Source organism: Pseudopipra pipra, chromosome 2 (assembly GCF_036250125.1).
Source record: "Pseudopipra pipra isolate bDixPip1 chromosome 2, bDixPip1.hap1, whole genome shotgun sequence".
Taxonomy (NCBI): domain Eukaryota; kingdom Metazoa; phylum Chordata; class Aves; order Passeriformes; family Pipridae; genus Pseudopipra; species Pseudopipra pipra.
In genome coordinates, this window is record NC_087550.1 from 30041971 (window position 1) to 30062029 (window position 20059).

At 43.1% G+C, this 20059-nt stretch overlaps 1 protein-coding gene across 8 annotated transcripts in view; it reads left to right on the forward strand.

Annotated features, from left to right (window-relative positions):
- Positions 1 to 6999: 6999 nt before the first annotated feature.
- RIMKLB (ribosomal modification protein rimK like family member B) overlaps positions 7000 to 20059 on the forward strand; it is a 53472-nt gene continuing 40412 nt past the window's right edge. For 6 of the 8 annotated variants that reach the window (XR_010428153.1, XR_010428151.1, XR_010428152.1 and 3 more), the window contains exons 1-3: positions 7000 to 7127; positions 8118 to 8632; positions 14798 to 15018. Coding sequence is in view for 4 of the 8 variants with exons in the window: in XM_064644820.1 (XP_064500890.1) it covers positions 14844 to 15018 (175 nt within the window). In the remaining 4 variants the exon portion in view is untranslated. The remainder of the gene's footprint in view (positions 7128 to 8117; positions 8633 to 14797; positions 15019 to 20059) is intronic. The other 2 variants (XM_064644821.1, XM_064644818.1) reach the window with 1 other exon arrangement.

The following is a 20059-nucleotide window of genomic DNA, read 5'->3' on the forward strand; positions in this document are numbered from 1 at the left end:
TTTTCGTTACCTCTTAGTCTTGGTGGGCTACTTTCATTCTCATGACTAGCATCTCTTGGTGTACTAGTTTCCACTCTGTAGACACTGTCTTCTTTTCTCGGTGTACTGGTATCTCTATTCCTGTCGTCTTTTGGTTTAGGCGGACTACTCTCTTCCCCGTGACCCTCCGGTCTCATCAGGCTACTTTTTCCTTATCGACCTCTTCCTCTCTGTAACTTTCTTCTCTGTAACTTTCTGACCCCTGTGGACTACTCAGTCCCTGCGAGCTGCTTTCTCCTTGGGGGCTCTCCGATTTTGATGGGCTACTTTCTTCCCAACTGTCTTTTGATTTTTGAGGACTAGCTCCGGTCCTGGATCTTCCTAGCTCTAGCGAAATATCTCCTAATAGGCTAGTGTCTCCTTCACCTTCTCTCCGCTTTGGTCGTGGTATCCCGTATCCTGGAGCATATGGTTGGTACTCCCATAAACTTATTCTACTTTCTTCTTCACTGTCCCTTCTTTTTAATTTAAGACACTGTTGTCCGATACTACAAGCATCACAACAACGTCCCTTTGGTTTCAAATTTTTCTTATCCTTTTCCAAAGCTAAAACCAAGGGGTCCTGCGGTGCAACATTTACTCCGCATTCTCTCTGCCACTCAGGCTTATTCCTGAGCGTGAAAAACATGTCGCAATACATCACTTCATCCCACTTGCCCAGTCGACGGAGGAACAACATAAGCTGTAAAATAGTGTTGTAATTTGTTGTCCCTTCAGGTGGCCATTTCTCATCATCATCTAGTTTATACAGAGGCCACCATTGCGTGCAGTACTTTAAGAGTGTTTTCTTGCTTATGTTTCCTCCTGGGGCTCCCCCTAGATCTCTCCAATGCTTTAGGATACACCCCAGGGGGGTTTTCATATTTATGTCCTTACTTTGCTGGCTTCCCATTATTATCGTAGGGCCTGGTGATGTAGTAATGGATAAGGTTTTGTGAGAGGTAGGGGCTCACCAGACAAACTTATAGGGTGCTCTTCCAGATTTTTCTACTATTTGTGCGTCAGTAATATACCAACTAATCTGGGGATCGTGTCCCCAAACGGGTGTCCAATCAAGAAACTCTTCTAATACTAGTGGATCGTATCCCAACCTCCCACTCTCCTTTTCTATTTTTCTTATGAATTCCTTTACGTGATATTCTATTATGTCAAGCAATTCTTGTCTCTGAATTCGTGCTTCTATGTCCAATCGGGCTAGGCTTCCACCAATGTGTTCACACTGTGTAGCTTTCGGTATGTCAGTAAATTCTACTTTAAATCGCAATACTTTCCTTATCCTATTCCACCGTCTTAGAGTATTTCTGATTCTGCCCCAATACTTCATGTACGCAATCTCCAATCGCTTCGTCCGTTTCTGGCCTGGCTCCTCGCGGAGAACAGGAACCGCAGAGCGGGACTCCCACTCGCCCCGCAGCAGAGCCGCGTCTCAATCACACTCACATTCACACTTGCACACTTGATATAGGAGAACTTTCCTACCTTCTGGTTTCTATCTGAGCAATCTGCGTTACCGAGCAAGGTCGCGAGATGGCGCCGCAGACCGAGAGATATGGCTTTGCTGTCGGCTGTCCGATTTATGTTACCACAAACTCACAGGATGTTGCTGCAAACTATAAAACACACTTCTTACAGAAAATGCAACCAAGATGTTACAAATACCTGTCTATGAGTGTGGCAACAATAAAATCTCACCCACTTAGTTTCTGCCAAATCTTGATTTGACCAACAGCGTATACAGTAGAAGGTAAGGGTACGATTGAGCGCTATTTCTTGTGTTCCTCTTGGACCCAGAATATATTTACCACAATTGTTACACAAAGCTCTAACATACAGTGAACAATAACAGAAAGGACAGATTTTAATCCTAGGATTTATACGTGCCGGCAAGAGCTTATTCACTTTTATAGAACTGAGATTGCAATCATTTCCCATATAGAGTTAAAAAGACGTCTTAAGAACTATACCATATATGAAAAACACAACATCTAATTTTTTACAACAGACAAACAAACTGCTGCAAGCAATGAAATCGTAAATGAGACTCTCTCTCAGTATCTAAACAGCTTATTTTAGTTTCGTTTTACTCGTTGACAAAAACCAGAACATTTAGCAAGAGAAACCGCATTCCAAGAATTCTTTGCTAGTACAAGGAGCTTTCTGGGTCCTAAAGCTCCTCGAAACTCTCAAACAGCCTCGGAAGAATTAAAAATGGTTAATTTTCTGAATCGAGCACAGTTTCCAATGCATTACCAGACAATATCTTACACAAAACAAACAAACAAACAAAGAATGATCAGGGTAAATTAGAGCAAGAACATTTGCAAACAAGACACAGAAACATAAAGGGTGAACACAGCATTACAAAGAAAAGACAATTTTACACTGCAGTGCCGGGACTCTAACCCGTTTAGGGACTCTAACCCTTTCTTGGCAGGACTCTAACCTGCAACTTTCAATACCTGGGACTCTAACCCAGCTTTAGGGCTAATGCTGAGGCGTCCCCCAGCTCCCTTTTGGGCGATAGCGTCCTATCCCCACCAACTTAATTACTTTCTTTTATAAACTGCAGTTCAAAACATAAATACCTCTTAATTTGAAGCAGGAGGTTCTTGTCCACCGTTGCGCAGATCCAAGGGGTCTGGGAGACTCTGCCGACAAAAATTCAGTCGGGGGGCCCTGAGAGCGTCCCGGCCCCTTGGGTCCTGGCTCAGGAAGACCCTCACTCCTGGCTGGCTCGCCAAATTGATGCCAATTTTATGCCCCAAAACAAGGCGCGGAGAAACTGCTCAGAGACAGAATTTCAGTCTATAAGCAGGAGGTATTTATTTCACGGCCGGGGAGCAGCCAGGTCGCCCTGGACAAACTGCTCCAACTCGAGAAACACACAATCCAACTTTTATACACGTTTTGCCAAGCAATTACATCATATATTATGAATATTCATTACATTGCAACATCTACTTTTAATATTCATAACAGGTGGAGTTGAGGCGGAGTTAGAGGCGTGGTCCTTAATTTGGGGAGAACTTCGGTGGGAGTTCCGGTCTTCCTTCATCATGAACCTCGTGTCCTTTTCATCATCATCCTCCTAAACTTTTGAACCTTCCCTAATTTGGGTAGCTTCCTTATGAATTTGGCAGAGAGTTTCGGTATTTGGCACCAATACCTAATTTCTTGGCATGTCCCTCTCTTTATCTCTTTGGTTTCCTCCCCATATGTCTCTTTTTGTGTGTACTAGCATTTTCTGTTCATGTTTATGTTCTTCTGTGTCAGCGCGACCTGTACCTCAGTGAATTTATTGCCTCCGCTTTCTAAATGCTGAATTCTATGTGCCTTGCTAAAGCTTGCTTCTACATTTTGTGCTTAACTCTTTATATTGCTTAAATTCGCTTTTCAGGTGTTACCTGGCTTCAGTGGAATAAATTGTTACTGATAATCATAAGACCCAGCTGAAACATCTCAAATGGTTTCAGATCAAATAACTTACTGTTACCATGACGAGTGTTTTTCCTGTACTTGTAGAATGACTTCCTCTCAGATGTCTTATAACCAAAAGTGTGTTTGTATGGCCAAAAATCTACATTCCTGAATTTTCCAGCTGTGCAATTCTCCTCTTTCCACAAACTGCTAACGATGTTTAGCAGGAGAGGCACCTGCCTTACAGCTTGGCTGCTTATTAAAATATAAAAGAAAAAATTCTGCTATTATTATGTTACTGTAGTTTTAGTTATATAAATACTAATGCAGACATTTTTCTTTCATCTTTGCTTTACGCTGTCTTAAAAACAGCATACATGAATCCAGAAGAAATCTTAGTCTGAAATACACATACATGCTAGGCAATGGGCAATGGTTGCACAATTTTCAGCAGAGCAGTGATACCACAGTAGCTCTTTGTTAGGAAATTCCCTGTGTAAACAAGCCCTGTGCACCTCACAGCCTGAAAGTACAACTTTTGGAAGTGTGGACTTGGTGCACATTGGAACTCTATTCCAGAAGGCTTTAGCATGTAGTAATTCTGTTTATAAAGATAATGTTTCATTACTGTCAAGATAACAGAAAAACTGTTTAGCATTTTGGTGTTATTTATTTATTTACTTACTAGTTTACCCTGCTGGTACTTGCCTATGATTGCCTCCTGCTCTCAAGTTATACTTTGAGTTGGCATTTAGGCAAGTGGTAGTGTATTTTTCCTTATACTGTTGTATGGTCAGACAGATGTCTTAGAGAGCAACCCAAGCAGACAGGCGAGCATTGAATGATGTCTGAGTAGCTGGGGATTTTGGCCTCTGACATCATCTGTGAGGTAGCTTTGCCTCTTACACGTGAAGCAAATAGTTTTTGGAAGAGTACCTGAATTGTGCCTGAGGTTTGGGGAGTAGGACCCAGTTGTTTGCAGAACCAAATGAACAAACGTGTGTTCCCTTCAGTGAAGTCAGTCCTAGAAATGCTCAATGATGTTTGTGTTATGAGTATTTTAACCGCCAGGTATAATTTTGCAGAAGATATACCAAAGGTGAAGCATATGACACTACAATACAGCATTGTGCAGTGTGAATGAATAAACATCGCAGATGATTTTTGGGGCATTCTCTCTTCCAATACATAGGTTACTCTTGTGGAAGTCAGTCCCATCGTGTCAGTTAAACATCATGGATACTGCATGAAAGGTTTGGATGGCTCAGCTTTATCCTGCAACTGCAGGTTGGAAAGCCTGTCTGGAATGGTCACATGTAGATGAACTGTGCTGGGGAGGCAAAGACTATGTAAACTGTCTGTCGTTCAAGTGAGAGAATTAAGACGAGTAGGACAGAACCGCCACATGCTAAAGAGGCAGAAGAAAGCAGGTTGACAGGTAACCTTCTTGGTATGATGGGTGTTCGGGGGTATCAGAATGACTAGGTGAGTGTGTCCCATATTTGCAAAGCTGGGAGTGTAGCACAGGTTAGTGAGGAACACACATGTTGTTCCCCTGGTGTGCAGAGTGTATGTTTGCTGTGTCTAGAGGTTCTGAAGGTTGGTGAAGGAGAAACTCACACAGGACAATGTGGAATATACAGCTGATATGACACAGTGAATGAAAAGGGTGTGGTACGAAGGAAACTGAGTAGGTGTGCCACAGAAACTGATAAACAAGGTGTGTTGGTTGATACAGGGGATGTGTCATATTTATCTGCTGCCAACAGTTATTATTTTAGAGAAATGACAGCAGCGAGGGATGATGCAGCCCTGGCTGCACACTGGGTACACATGATGGTGTGTGGTGGGTGGTGCGTAGGACATGTCACACATGACATAGGACAACAGGACATAGTCTCAAGCTGCAACAAGGGAAGTTTATGCTGGACATTAAGAGAATTTCTTCACAGAAAGGGTGATTAGATATTGAAATGGGCTGCCCAGTGAGATGGTGGAGTCACCATCCCTGGAGATGTTTAAGGAAAGACTGGATGTGGAGCTCCAGTGTAGTTGACATGGTGGTGTTTGGACACAGGTTGGACTCGGTGATCTCAGAGGTCTGATTATGTGATTCTGTCCCACCTTTAACTGAACACGAAGGATGAGGGTTCTGGGTTTGCGTGCCACCTGCCAACAGCAGCAGTGACGAGCGTGACAGACATCGTACATTTTGCTGACGGTGTGGCTGCTTGTACTGTGCTGGGGCTGGTCACCCGTGGCAGTGGGATGGTGCCTGCACCCCTGAGTGGGCAGTTGGGGTGGAAGGTGGGGACTGCAGGAGAAGCTGGGTCGGCACAGCAGGGCCTGGGCTGGGGTCTGCCATGGCAGTGGGGGCTGGACTGAATCCCCAGCTAGGGCAGAGGAGGAGAGTGGGAACAGGCAGGAGGAAGAGCATTAGGAAAAGCATTGCCAGTATGTCCAGGGAGGAGATCCTGTCCCTCTACTCAGCCTTGGTGAGGCCGCGTCTGTAGGGCTGTGTCCAGTCTGGGCTCCTCAGTATGGAGAGACATGGAACTCCTGGAACAGGTCCAGCAGATGGCAACGAGGATGACTGGGGAACTGAAGCGTCTCTCTTACAAGGAAAGGCTGAGGGAGTTGGGCCTGTTCATTCTTGAGAAGAGATGACTCAGAGGGGACCTCATTAATGTGTGTAAGTGTCTGAAGGGAGGTGTGCCAAGAGAATGGATCCAGGCTCTTCTTGGTGGTGCCGAGCTATAGGACAAGAGGAAATGGGCAGAAACTGATGCACAGGAAGTTCCACCTGAGTATGAGGAAGAACTTTACCATAAGGGTGACCAAGCACTGGGGAACAGGTTGCCTAGAGAGGTTGTGGAGTCTGCCTCACTGAAGATATTCCAGAACCGTCTGACACAGTCCCGTGCCATGTGCTCTAGGATGACCCTGCTTGAGCAGGGCGGTTGGACCAGACGACCCGCTGCGGTCCCTTCCAGCCTGGCCCGTTCCCAGACTCTGTGGGAGGCCTCGGCCGTTGGACAGGGGCGGCCTCGCCGCGCGGGCGGTGCCGCCGCGCACGGGCAGCGGTTCGGTCCGGCCCCGCGCGTGCCGAGCCCGGCCCGGCCGTTACGGCACCGCCGCCGCTCCGCTGTGAGGCGGCGAGAGCGGGCGCGGGCGGCGGCGGCGGCGGGCGGGGGGCTCGGTGCAGGGAACAGCCGCGGCCTCCTCGCCTCAGCCGCGGGGAGGAGGGACACCGAGAAGGGGGGAAGGCGGGGGGGGGGGTGAGGGAGGGGGGCGAGCGTCGCGTCGCCCGCTTCCCTCTAGGACCGCGCCGCCGGCAGGGAGGAAGGGGCGCGTCTCCCCGGAGCCTTCTTCGCCCCGCGCCCTCTCTTCCCAGGCCCGGTGCCGGAGGGGGTGGGGGTGGGCGCCCCGCGGGTCCCCTCAGGCTCGGCGGTGCCCGGGGCGGGTGAGATGTCGGGCTGAGCGGGCGCGAGCCCGCGGGGGTGGGGTCCGCCGTGCCCGGGGAGGGGGCGGGCGGGCGGGGGGGTGGTTGGGACCGTCCCCTCACAGCCGTCCCGCCCCGCCGCCGCCGCGCTGCGCCCATGGTGATTGTGCTGCATCCCCCGCGCGCCGAGCGGGGCGAGCTGCCCGCGCCTCCCCGCCGGGGCGCCCAGGTGGGTGGCGGAGGTGGAGCGGCGGCGGCGGCCGCTCGTTGTGCGCGGGGAGAGGGGCGGGGGGTTTGTGCGGCGGGTCCGCGCCGCGGTCCGGGACCCGCCGTTCCGCGGGCGGGTCGCGCTGCCAGCGCGGGGTGGGGACCGCCGCCCCCCCCCGGGCTCGCACGGCGGCCGCGACCTCGCACGGGTCCGTGGGGATCCGCGGTGGCTGCGGGGGCAGATCTTCACGTGATGGAGGCAGGGGTGTGTGTGGCTGGCGTCGGGTCTGGCAGCGAGATCTTCCCAACTAGGTTTCTTCTCCCCTTTTGTTTTCTGATGTTTAAAGAGCACATCGGTGACTTTACTGCCTGGCATCTTGTCAGGGGCTCCGTTTCTCCAAGTGTGCCACTGTTAATCTTGAATTGATTCCATCATTTAAGCAAGCATTCTCTAGACCTGTTATTTTTTCTTCTTTTTTTTTTTTTGTTACCGTTTGTAAACCACTGCTTATTTTCTGTGGCAGAATGGAGTCTAATGCATAGGAATACATGCTCCTAATGCATAGGAATACGTGCTCCTGACCTCAAACGTACTTTTCTCGAGTCTCCTCATCTGAATCCTAAAGGTTATTCTGGGGGAGGGGTTTAAAGACTCGCACAAATAAATGGAATAGTTTCTGTAGGTTTTAAAACTTAATTTCGTCATATGTTCTCGTGTAGGTACAAGTTTATCTTTCCATTGAATGCACAATCTTCAGTAAAAGAACAAGTTGCTTAGCCTTCTGGGGTCTTTTTCTTCTTAAATTTGGTATCTGTGGTAATATAATGGTGTAAATTCTTTAAAGTTGCACATTTCCCCTAGCTGTGTTCATCTCACAATTTTCATTTGACTTTGCTTATTGTCTTGAATGGCACCTTTTATTCCTTTGGGATTTAATTTATCTTTATTGCATACCTTTGTATGTTTATTTATGTCTAATAGGGACGTTTCTTCTTTTTTTTTCCTCCCTAGGTGTTGGTGTCTTCAGAGTCATTTAGGCGTTTAGTTCTGAGGAAGTAGAGACACAAGGATTGAGTCTATTTTATGTAGAAAGCTACAGCTCTTCATCAGTACTCTTTTTACTCCTTCCTATCCCTCCTATAGGGGAGGACAATTTGGGAATTATTTTAACAGTCATTTACTCCCCTTCCCCCCTCACAATTCTACCCTAGTCCCCGAGGCATCCGCTAGACATTGCCTGTTATAGGACCAGGAGAACGTTCTCATCATCATCATCATCATCATCCCTTGCTTGCTTTGAGAGCTTCAGTAGTACCCTTCCCTCCTTTGGAGTGTAGTGCAGAGAGGCATCCAGAAGACTTCCTTGCCACCCTTTTTGGTTAGTAGAGGATCCAGGAAAAGGGGTACCTAGCAAGACACGTGACCTCCTTAAGGGAGCCAGAACTGAAGCAGCACTTAGCACGCTGAAGGAAACACCCATCTTTAGTGTCTTTTTCGTCTTCCACTCCTTCCTCACCAAATTTCTGGTAAGTCTCTTCAGTCCATTCATTCACGCAGTGCATGTTTCCCTTCCCCCACTCCAGGCGCTGGGAGAGGCATGCACAGAGACTGTGAGGTGGGGGAAGGGAGGAGGGGAAACTGGCTGTGTACATACGGATCAGGGAGGAGAGGGGGGTGTTTTACCACACTGCAGGGAAACCTGGCACAGGTGGAAGAGCCTCTCATCAGAAAAGCAGCTGATGTGGGAGGAAATGTGTGTTTTATTTGCACATGGACGTGCGTGCGCACACAGGGATGGTGGAGGGGGGATGAGAAAGCTGTTGTAGGAAAAAATACCGAGAAGTAGAAGGATGGCTGATGCTGACCAGTATCGGGCTCATGCTGCAGAGAGGAAAGAGAATGGATTATTCGGTGGTGATCTGGAAGTGGGGTGTGTGAATGAGGAATCTTAACCATCTACTTGCAAGCGTGAACACAGAAGAGGAAAGACGTGTGTGTGTGTGTGTGTGCGCGCGTGTGTGCGTATGTCTGCCTTTTAGAGGCAGTTGTGCCTGGGAGGATTGCTGCTAGCATCCTGAACATCACTCAGTGCAAAGGTGGAGACAAGCAGATGAAAGCCATCACTGAGCGTGCAGTTGCCCGTCTGCAGGGTGGGGATATTGTACTAGGAATGAATGGGAACAATTAATATATTCCTGTATCCTTTGGCTTTTGGAGTCTACAAATCTCCAAGGGAAAAGGAGGTGAATACTGTGATATGCTTTCAAGGAGGTGTGCTTGGGTTCACCTGCCTGCAGAGACTTTAAATTCTACAATGCATGTGTAAAGGGTGGATGATAATGCAGCAGCCCTGGACAGATTGCGCTGCAGCTCCTCAATATATTATATAAAATGCATTTAAATAAATGTTTTAATTTTTCAGATTCTTCAGGTTTTAAAAATGTGTTCTTTCCAAAGAGTCTCAAACAGTTATGTGACAGTCTTAGGAAAACTAGTTTTTGGTACGTAAAAGAGGAATTTTTCTTGATGTTGGCCTTAAGCATCACCATGAAGGAGCATCGTCAGGAATGAGTTGATTTACCTTGGATGTATTTTTTGAAAGATGTCAGTTCTTATCTCTATCACCATGGGATATATTCATCATCCATACATTTTTTTTAGATGATTGTCATTCTGGTACCTTTGTGTGGAAAAAAATTACTTGTGCTTTATACTGGAAACAGCTGTGAACTGTTCTGCTCTCCTTATGGCATAGAAAGTCCTGTTTCTGGGATGTTTCAAATACTGCTCTCCTTTCATTAAGATGAGACAGAGACTTACATGACAGTGTATGGCAGATTATGTGCTGGGTCATGTGCTGGATGACTGTTTGTTAGCTCTTTAACTGGTCTGCTATCTAAGATTGACTTTATAATTCAGATCTGCCTTGAGGTATCTCCTAAAGGAGATAACTTGCAAGCATCTGTCAAATGTTCTTAGGTCTTCAGTGTTTTGAAATGTGGCCTTCTAGCATTCTAGAAACTGCTGCAACGCTGGAGACGATTGGTTTATTGGAAGTGTGTACTTAGTTTCAAGCCTTAGCTAATTTATGATGAAAAGAAAGTCAAAATAAATTTTCCAAGTTGAATAACACTGTTTTGGAAATGAGTATTAAGGGATAAGCATCAATGATTTTATTAGTGTTAATTGTAGTGAGGTGAGTGCTTGGAGCTGTGTTTTTCCTAGTTCTCTGTTTCCTGTGGCAGTCATGACTGTCAGTCTCCTTGCTCATTCCTTCTTGCTTCCATGAGATTTTTATTATCATTATCTCAGCTGTAGGGATCCAGCATGCCTAGAGGTTTGCTAAAACTAAGGTTAGGTTTTTTTAGTTAATAGAGATTAACTGCTGGAATCTGTGGAGTTTGTGTTAGCTGCTCAGTGCTGTAACTGAGCCTGAGAGTCTGAGCCAAGCTCTGAAAAAGGGGAGATTCTGGGAGGGGCTGATGGTAGTAATTGTTCCTCCAACTTGTTTCCCAGAACACAGTATAGTCAGTGGGAGTGTGCTACAACATCAGATCACAGGTCGAGCAGTTGCAATAGCTAGATAATATTGATTCTTAATGCTAAAAAACATCTGGGATTTCATTCATCATTCCCATAGGGAAGAAACAAGTTAGACTTTTTAATTTACAGGAGCATCGAGTGGTTGCATTCTGAGCAGAAAGAATACGGAACAGGGTTTTTTTGCATGCTAGGTATCTTTTATCTTACACATTTAGCAGTCAAACATAAATTAATTATTATCCCCTAATAATGGGTTTCTTCTTAGAGGTCATACATCATGATGAAAAAGAGACTGGTCCATTTTTCTCCTACTTTTGGGTGTTGAAGACAGGATAAGGAGTAAATTAACAATGGAGACCAATCTCCCATTCCTGGAGACAGTTCTCTAATCTCTCTGTAAAGAAAAGACCTCTTCGAGGCAAAAAGTGGTCTTCAGAGAAGATTTCTAGATCTCTCTAGACAACTGATCTGATTGGCTGAATTCCCTGTTATTTCAAGAAAGCATATTCCTGTATGATGTAAAGTAGAGAAGGAGCACAGTGAGTGCTTTTGTTAGAACAGCTGCGAAAGGTGTACTGCAGATTGAAGGAATATGGGAGGAAATAGGATTGCATGTGATGGGGAGGGGAGGAAGTTGCTGTGTGCTTGCCGGAATAAAGCCTAGCTTAAGCAATACAAGGGTGCTACAGCTCAAAGTTGAGGTAAGTGTTCCATTCCCTCTATAAATTGCTAAGAATCTGTTCCACACAGCTTCCTGAAGCTGATGCAGCAGTGTCTGCTTGGCTGCTGTGACACATAGTTTGATTTTTATGAGAGCTCTTACTTTGATACCACCCTTTTTACCTCTCCCAGTTCATTTTATGCAGTTAGGTCTATGGTTATTTTTTGCATTTAATTTCATAAATCTATTAAATAGTTTTTGCAGGATTGTACTTTGACTGTAGTAGGTAGCTTTGATTGAAAACTGCACTTCAACTGGTCATCTTGAACATATTTAAACATCTGCTCTTCCCCTTATATATACCATACTTATTTTGCAATAGATGCTCTCATGGATTAGGAAGTATTCCATGCACGCCCAGCATTGTCTGAGGCTGTGTCTTTTAGATTGAAATGGGTGGAGTTGGTTTTCAAGGAAAAATTCTGGCAATCATATCCAACTTGAGAGCTTAATGCTCTTTTGCATCTGACTGCAAGGCTAGCTTTCCTCCTACAGACCGTTATCTTGAGAATGTGGGAGGGATTGTTAAAATGTTTGGGTTAATAGGGTAAATTGCAGGTTTTGTGTTCTGTGAGACTTCTTACACCATCAAAATAGAGATTGTAAGGAGAGACTGAAACTGATGAGTAGATTCTGTTTTTAGGAACAGAATGTTAGTGTGAAAAAGATAAAAGGGAAAAAAAGGGAGGTGTAGGGTTGGGGTGAAGGAACCAAGAGTTAGGGTTACTAGTTTCTGCCTCTGCTGCTGGCTTGTAGCTTGATCTGAAGTGAATTTCTTAATCTTTGCTTCCAGATTTGAGGTTGTTACCTGCTTCCCTTAAGATAAGATGTTAGCTTTTATATATACATTTATAAAACTCCTAAGATTTTGAGGGAATGAGACATAAAATATTAGGAGGGAGATGAATACCCCTACCTAGTGCATTTTTGTATGCCTGCGCATTTAATGAGATACCTGGATGGCTCTTCTCAATGAAGCTGTAACTTCTTTCAAAAGTAGAAGAACCATGGCCCTTTGCTGATTTTTAAGAATTTGAGTGCTGAAATGGCATCAGGGAGAAATGATGGCAGACTTGAGGGGGTGGAGGTGGGGCGATGTAGAAAAGAGGCTTGAGAAAAATGAAAGTAGATTGGCGAAGAAATCAAGGGTTACTAGCAAGTTAAAATGGGGAAAAAATACTTGTTTTTTGCACCAGTGTTAGAACCAGTGCAGAGGGGGAAAAAGCCCCAAACCACAAAACCCCAAACTGAAACCTCAAGTAAGCTGAAAATATGTATTGTTTTCTCATTTATTTTGTTTCGTTTTTTTTTTTCCAATGAAGAAAAGGTGTGCCTGGTGTATTTGTTTGCGTACAGCCGTTCCCGGGCTGTCCTTTAACCCGGCCGGGCGCGGCGGGCAGCGCTGCGCTCCCGGGGCGGGGCGGCAGGTGGCGCTGCGCCGCCTCGCCAGCCCCTCATGCAAATGGCAGCGGCGAGGGCCGATGCCCAGGGGCCTCTGGGCTGTGCCACAGCACGGCGGTGACATCGCTGGAAAACACAGCCTGTCCCGGTTCCTAGCCGAGCATGTTGTTCCAGGAAGTTTTATGTAAACTGCCACGTAGAGGAATCCATTGTTGAGAGAGACAAAAGTGGGGCAGGATCTGATAGCCATTGCAAACCCAAACCTCATCTTGCCCTTTCCACTTTTGGCTGCTTTGAAGAACAAAGAGGTTCTTTGAGATATCAAAAGATATTCCTTATAACCCCTCATACCATTTTCCTGCAGGGAGCAAGCGCTCCTTTTCCTCCTTTACCTTGAACATCTTGACTGCTGTCAAGGGCTGGTCTAGATCTATGATTGCCTTTCCCAAGCTTCTGCTTGCTTTCAGTCTGTTAGGATGAAGAACTGTAGTCCTTGGCTTTATTGTTGGCCCTCATTTACCAAAACAATGGAGAAAAACCTCAGTCTTTGCTTGTTGTAATTATGGTTCTCAGTACCAGGAGTAAAAATGTCCACTTAACATTTGATGTTCGTGTTAAGAAAAAGCTGTACTAGTAGAAAAATCTTGCTTTTTAATTAAAAAAAAATCCGGTTCTTGTGGTTGTAGCTAAACAATCCTTTTGTCCCAAGATCTGCTGCAGAAACTAAAAATCTTTGTAATATCAAATGATAGCAGTTGTATACTTACTGTCTTTCTGTATTTACATTTCCTGCTGACAGCAGGTCCTGTCATTAGGATTACTAGGTGAAACTCCTGTTTCTATCCCAGAGTTCAGTTCTCTTTGGAACTTATGTAAGATATATTGATGAAAATCATGATTTCTACCTCTTTATTTTAACAGGAAAGTTTAAAATCTGACACTGAAAGCAGCTCTGGTTTTCTCCAGAATTCTTTTTCCCTACACCATGCTGCTTCTTGTCTTTCTTGAGTGCAAATGAGTAGTCCATTAGCATACCTGTAATTGTTTCACAGCTTTTAAAATATTTCAGTAAAAATGTATTCAGTAAAGAATAGCTCAAGTCCTCTGTATTTAAAGCGAAAGGAGAAGTACCTTGCTGTTACCAGTTCTAACACCACTGAATTTCTTCAATTTGAACTGTTTTTTCTGTTCTTGGTGCTGAATTCATTAGTCCTGTGTATTCATAAAGGTGATTTAAAAAATGATTTGGAGCAAGAAAGGCCTAGTACTGAGATTCAGACTTTGATTTTGCTTTATTTTACATATATTATTAATGTTCTGTATTTCCAACATTTTGTTGATGCTCCTTGTTCCATTGTTTTTTTCTGTTATTATGTCTTCTGGATACTACTAAATATGTTTCTAAGTATATTGCGCAGTAGATGTGAAATAGGTGTAAGAACAAATCAGTCCTAAATAGTTATCTGGAAAATTCTGTTTTAATGAATTTCTTCTGTTCTTCTGGGCACCTTTTTTAACATAAAGAATTTGTCACACTCTACTTTCTGCCCTCTGTGGTGGAAAGGGACAAATCAACTCTGTCACTGGGTGTTTTAGCAGTACCTAGGAGAGGGACTGAGTTATTTCAATTGTAAGGAATTATCCCAATAGTGAAGTTGAAATTCTGGCATTCAGACATGACCATTCAAAGTGGATTAAGTTCTTGGCATGCTTCTAAGTACTGTCAAGGAAGGGGGATGCTACTACCAGTACCAGTAGTTACATGATTTGTATACCTTTTGTGAAGAAAGCTAAGATGAGGACCGAGACCTGATTACTAGCCTTTCACATTTCATCAAATGTAAATAGATTTGTTTGTGTTGTTGGTACCTGGGTGACAGATTAGGTGTAGACATTATTTTGTCTCTTTGAGGTTGGAAGTTGCAGTCTGTTGAAAAGGACTGACTTGTGAGAGGGAGAGGGACTTGGTACAGCAGGGATCAAGAATTATGTGCTCTAACAGAGTCTCATCTTCTCCACTGTCTAGCAGTTCCATTGAAGGGAAACCTTGAAGGTTGCAAGACAAGTCCAAGATGTGCAGTTCTGTTGCTCCCAGGCTGTGGTTCTTAACAGACCGTCGCATCAGAGAAGATTACCCTCAGCAGGAGATCCTGAGAGCACTGAAGGCCAAATGCTGTGAAGAGGAGCTGGATTTCCGGGCCTTGGTGATGGATGAAGTGGTGCTGACCATTGAGGATGGAAATCTTGGTGAGAATGAGCTGAGGCTGGGAATGTGCTGAAAGGGTACTTCGAAAAAGATTGTAAAATGGAGCATCTGTACTCTTTAATAATGAATTCCGTGTGTGCCAGACTACTTGTCATTCATCATCTAAATCATGTAGATGTACGTCATACCATGGTTTGTAGCATTTATTATGTTAATTGAGTCTAATTGTTAAATTTGCTAATTTGCAGTAGAACCACTTTTGCCTTCCTTCTGCAGAAAAGAGAGGAGAGTTGTTTTGTTTTGTTGAGTTCAGGATAAGGACTATAGGACCTCTGAATTAATAAGAAATCATGGAGCTTAATTTTTGCTTAGATAATTGAAGTTTATGGGTCACATTTAAGAGTTTCAGTGGGAATTTTTTTTTCTGTTTGTGTTCTAACTCCAGAATAGAAAACACATTTGAAATAGTCTAAAAGGAATTTTCAATGAACAGTACAAATTGTTATAATGTGGTATAGATTATAATGTGATATAACTAAAGCATGCTGCTTGTACGTGTGTGGAGTTACGTATGTGCTAAAAATGAACGGTGGTGAAAAACAAAGTATGTGCAGCCGAATAATTTGAACTATTACTACCATTTACAGTGTTTAAAACTAAATGGTAAGATTTCTGTTTTGTTCTCCTATTATTTTTTTTTCCCTGTGGTGATTAAAAGGGAAAAGCAAGACATTGCGTCAGAAATGTTAAGGAAAATGATGCTGTAGATAGTAAGTTTATATGATAGGAAGAATTTTAATACCACCAATGTCAAGCTGTGTAACACTTATAGTTTATTTTTGTTTCAACTTTTTAGTTTGGATTTCCTAAAGTAAGGAGACTGCAGTGATGTTCTTTACCTTTACCTCTTCCATTTCTCTTCCCCATATATCAGTCAGAAAAAAAAAATACCACTGGGGATCCAGGGAAAAATTACATTTCTGAAAATTGTATTTAAGTAATCCCGTGTGGGAACAAAATATAAAAGTAACCTCAGCTCTGAAGAAGAGCCTGCCACGTGATCATATTCCTTGTTCCTTATTGGGAAATCTTACATAGGAGTGGAATCATAGAAGTGACTCTGGGGAAGAACTTTGGTCAGAATTTTTACCCTATTGTGGCATGGATCAATCAAGCATAAAACTTATGCATGGGAAAACCAGTATCTTTTATTCTGGTATTACTAAAATTTCATTTACCTATTCTGGTTTTTAATCTGAGGAGTCTATGATTTTTAACACAGATTGAAATTCTGTAGGATGTTTTCAAATCAAGATAACTTCTTGTCAGAATGTCTGAACATCTGACTGCTCTGAGCGTGCTGTCCTTTGGACAGTGTGTTATGCAAAGGCAGCCATCCTGGACTTTAGCTGCAGTCTCTGAGATGCATAATTAGTCCTCCATCATTTCAGTATTCTTTTTATTTTTTGGTGATGATTTCTTCTTTCCTGTCTTCTGTCTGTTTTTGGGCAGTTAAATACGGCAAGCGTAGATCGTGGACCTGTCTACTCTCTTCTGCCTAATGTCTCCTAATGCTGCATCTATTGCAAGAAAAAAGATAAAGTATGCAAGTCGGAAAATTATTGCTGAGAAATATGTAGTACAGGAATGAGAAAAATTAAGGAAATTACTGGAAAGAAAATCCGAAAACCATGAAGTTATTCTCATACAAGGTCTTCATTCAAAACAATGTAAATAACTAACGGTTTGAAGAGGAGTGAGAAAAAAATACTGAAAGATTGCAGATAGAAATTTTGTTATAAACAGTCTAGACTGTCTGACTGTGGTTCTTTTTCTGAGGGGTGAGAGTTGTCTTGTATGAAACAATTCTTTCTCATGGAGAGAGATGAAAAATCTTCCCTCTCAATTTTCCAGTTCTCTTTCCTAGACCTTTTGCACATGTTTTGATACAGATTTCTGGTGGAAGACGGAAGCAAAAGCTTTGTGTATCATTTGCCTTGTTAGAAGTCCTCAGTTGGCCTAGGAAAAGGTGTCCTGGAACAATATCCAGGAGGTAATGCATTCTGTACCCTTTTAGTTATCTACTGTTGTGTGAGGGATCCAGATTGAGTAAAATTTTGTACAGCATAGAGGAGTGGTTTAAGAGAATGTATGGTTACTGGATAATGACCTGCTTTTGTTTCCTTTTCTGTCCTTATTTGTGTTGAAAGCTTAACAATTCAGGGCTGAGACTCTGAAGGTAATACAAGGTATTGTAGGAAGTAATAGTGTTTTTTTGGTCACCTATTCACCCTTTGATTAGAGCTTTTTTTTTGTCCTTTAAGACCTAGGTAATTTCTTAAATAAATTGTGGGAAGAATGTTAACTTTACACAGTCAAGTTGGAAATCGTAGTATGCTATTTAAAAATGTGGTATTTCTGTAGGTGATATAATCAATAATCTTGTGGATTTGCTGACTGTCAGTAACATGGCTGGAGGCTTCAGAAACCAAAAATCCAGCATACGATATCAAAAAGCTTGGAATTATTTACCTCATGGGGCTAGAGTGGAAAAGACACTTCTAAACTTAGGAAAACTGAACAGAACAGTGGGATACGTAGCAAAATTGAAAATTGTCCCTTCCACAAATCACCTTGACAGTAGAGCACACTGGTGTATCGCTGAAGCCTAGAGCCAAAGGCATAAGTGGGAAGCTCTTGCAATGCTGAGGTTTACAGGGTTAGTGTACCTCAGAAGTGATAAGATCTGGTGTGGCAGAAGGGAAAGGGGGGGAGATTGGGTTGTTTCAATCAGTGGGCACAGCAGCAGCGACTCCTTAGGGCAGTGATTCCCAGGCAATCCAGCAGTGTAGGCCCAGCAGTCACTGCTGATTCCTTTTCTTCCACAGCTGAAACTCAGAATGATGCAGTATCCCAAGCACCCCACACAGCCCCAGTATGACTGGCCGTGTGATGAACCAGCATGCAGCTCAAGATCCATGTTAGATTCCTCAACACGGCATGAGTCCAAAAATCATTGTAAATGGAAGTTAGGAGATGTAGAATTAATTTTTTTCCTTTTAAGTCTAGAAGGAAATTCTTAAACTGATTTATGCTTTAACGGTTTTGGAAATAATTTAAGTTCAACAAGAATTTTTTGAAAATAACTGTTGTTTATGCCTTACTTAAATAAGTGCCTGCTTACCCAAGCCATGCATTCGTTTCCTTTGCGCACTGGCAGTAGTACTCTGTAGATTTCCAAGGCAAAAGCTGAGATAAAGTAAGAACTGTATAAAACAATGAATTTTTTCTGCTGCCTTGGTGAGCTGCATCTGCTGAGTTGGTTACTGAATCAGATATACACAACACTGTTGCACAGGAATCAAAGTATCACGTAATCAATTAGGTTGGAAAAGACCTCTGAGATGTGGACTCAAATGGACAGGAAGGCATATATGGAAAAAAGTGGAGGGTGATATCGCAACTGGTCTGATTTAAACTGGCTCAGTGTAGCTGTAGCCTAAGTTTAAGAGCTAAATTCCTGAAGCTAAACCAGTTTAGTATGATCTACTGTGGAGTGGAGCAGCTGTGTTTCTCTTGTCCCCTTCCAGTACTGCTCTTCCTGTTTGCCCTGTATGAGGACTTCATGTCTCTCTTGGCATGCTTTCATGTTGTGTCCAAGCTAATCTAAGTGGCTCATTGTCTAATCTAGTCTGGTAATTCCTATGTTAATTTGAAATACGTAGCGAGTAGTATAACAAAACTGCAGGACATTTTCAGACGTGCAGTGAGCCCCATCAAAATGTATACTTTTAAACTATTTGTCTAAATTTGCTAATGCAGTAATGTAACAGGCTTGAGGAATTTGAAGATAGACAAATTAAAGCTTGTGAGCAGGAATGTATGGGGTAGGATGGGGTGGAGGTGGAGCAAGCCTGTAGGAAAGTCTTACCCTATAGGGGAGACTTAGTGGACAAGAGACAAAACACACACATGGGTTGTCTCCTCATTCTGAATATTTTTTCTTACTTGTGTCTAGGACTGAGCAGTACCTTTCCCCACAGACTGCACACCTTACCTGTAGGGCAGCCCAGTTCAAGAACTGTTTTTTGGGGAAGAATGTGTTATGGAAATTTGGATCTTTCCCTCATTAAAATGATACACAATAATATCTTCATTAAAATTCTTTGCTACCAGAACAGCAGAAATTGTAATTCACTGGGTCATCAACTTACCAATACCTTTATTGTAGGTTTCTGGAATCTCCATATTTTCTGATACTGTCCTGTGAAGGAAAATAGTTTTAAGGAAAGTTGCTTTCATGAACTTTAAACTATTAAAGATGCTGGAATGACTAAAGTATAAAACAAAGTATGAACTTTTCCTAAGACTTTTTTGGCTTTCCCTTTGGAAGTCAAAACCAAATGATCATCCTAGGTGAGGAATAAAAAGGACATAGTAATAATATATTCTAAACCGGTAATACTTTGTGCATGGTCAGCTGGCTTTTCTTAAGTCAGATAAGTGACATCTGGAAACAGATCTCTTACCATAATTTTTTCTGCAGAGGAAGTATTTAGAAGATAGATTCTTTTAATTTGGTAAAGGTTGATGTGTTGCTTTAGGCATCTGGGTTTCCAGGGTGGGCCTCAAATTTGTGATACAAGTCAGTGTTTTGTTTAGGTTTTTCATCTGCAGAATGTGATTTTGTTTTGTATAATCTGTCCTTCATTTCTTAATTTAGTTTAAACTGATAACAAATAGTTGTGATCTTTGATTTTTTTTCTCACACTGGATTAGATAGCATGGAAGTAAACATGGAGGAATCGGGAAAATTGAAAGATTTCACAGAACAGGTCACAGAATATTCTGAGTTGGAAGGAACCCACAAGGATCATCAAGTCCCACTCTGAAGTGAATAGCCCATACAGGGATTAAACCCACAACCTTGGTGTTATTAGCACCATGTTCTAACCAGCTGAGCTCATCTCATTTCTGTAAAGTATAGAAAGCTGAGGGAAAAAAGATAAGGTTGGATAACAAATTCCTGTGTTTTCATGAAATGGTAAGAAAAGCACTTATGAATCAGCTGGATCTATGGTG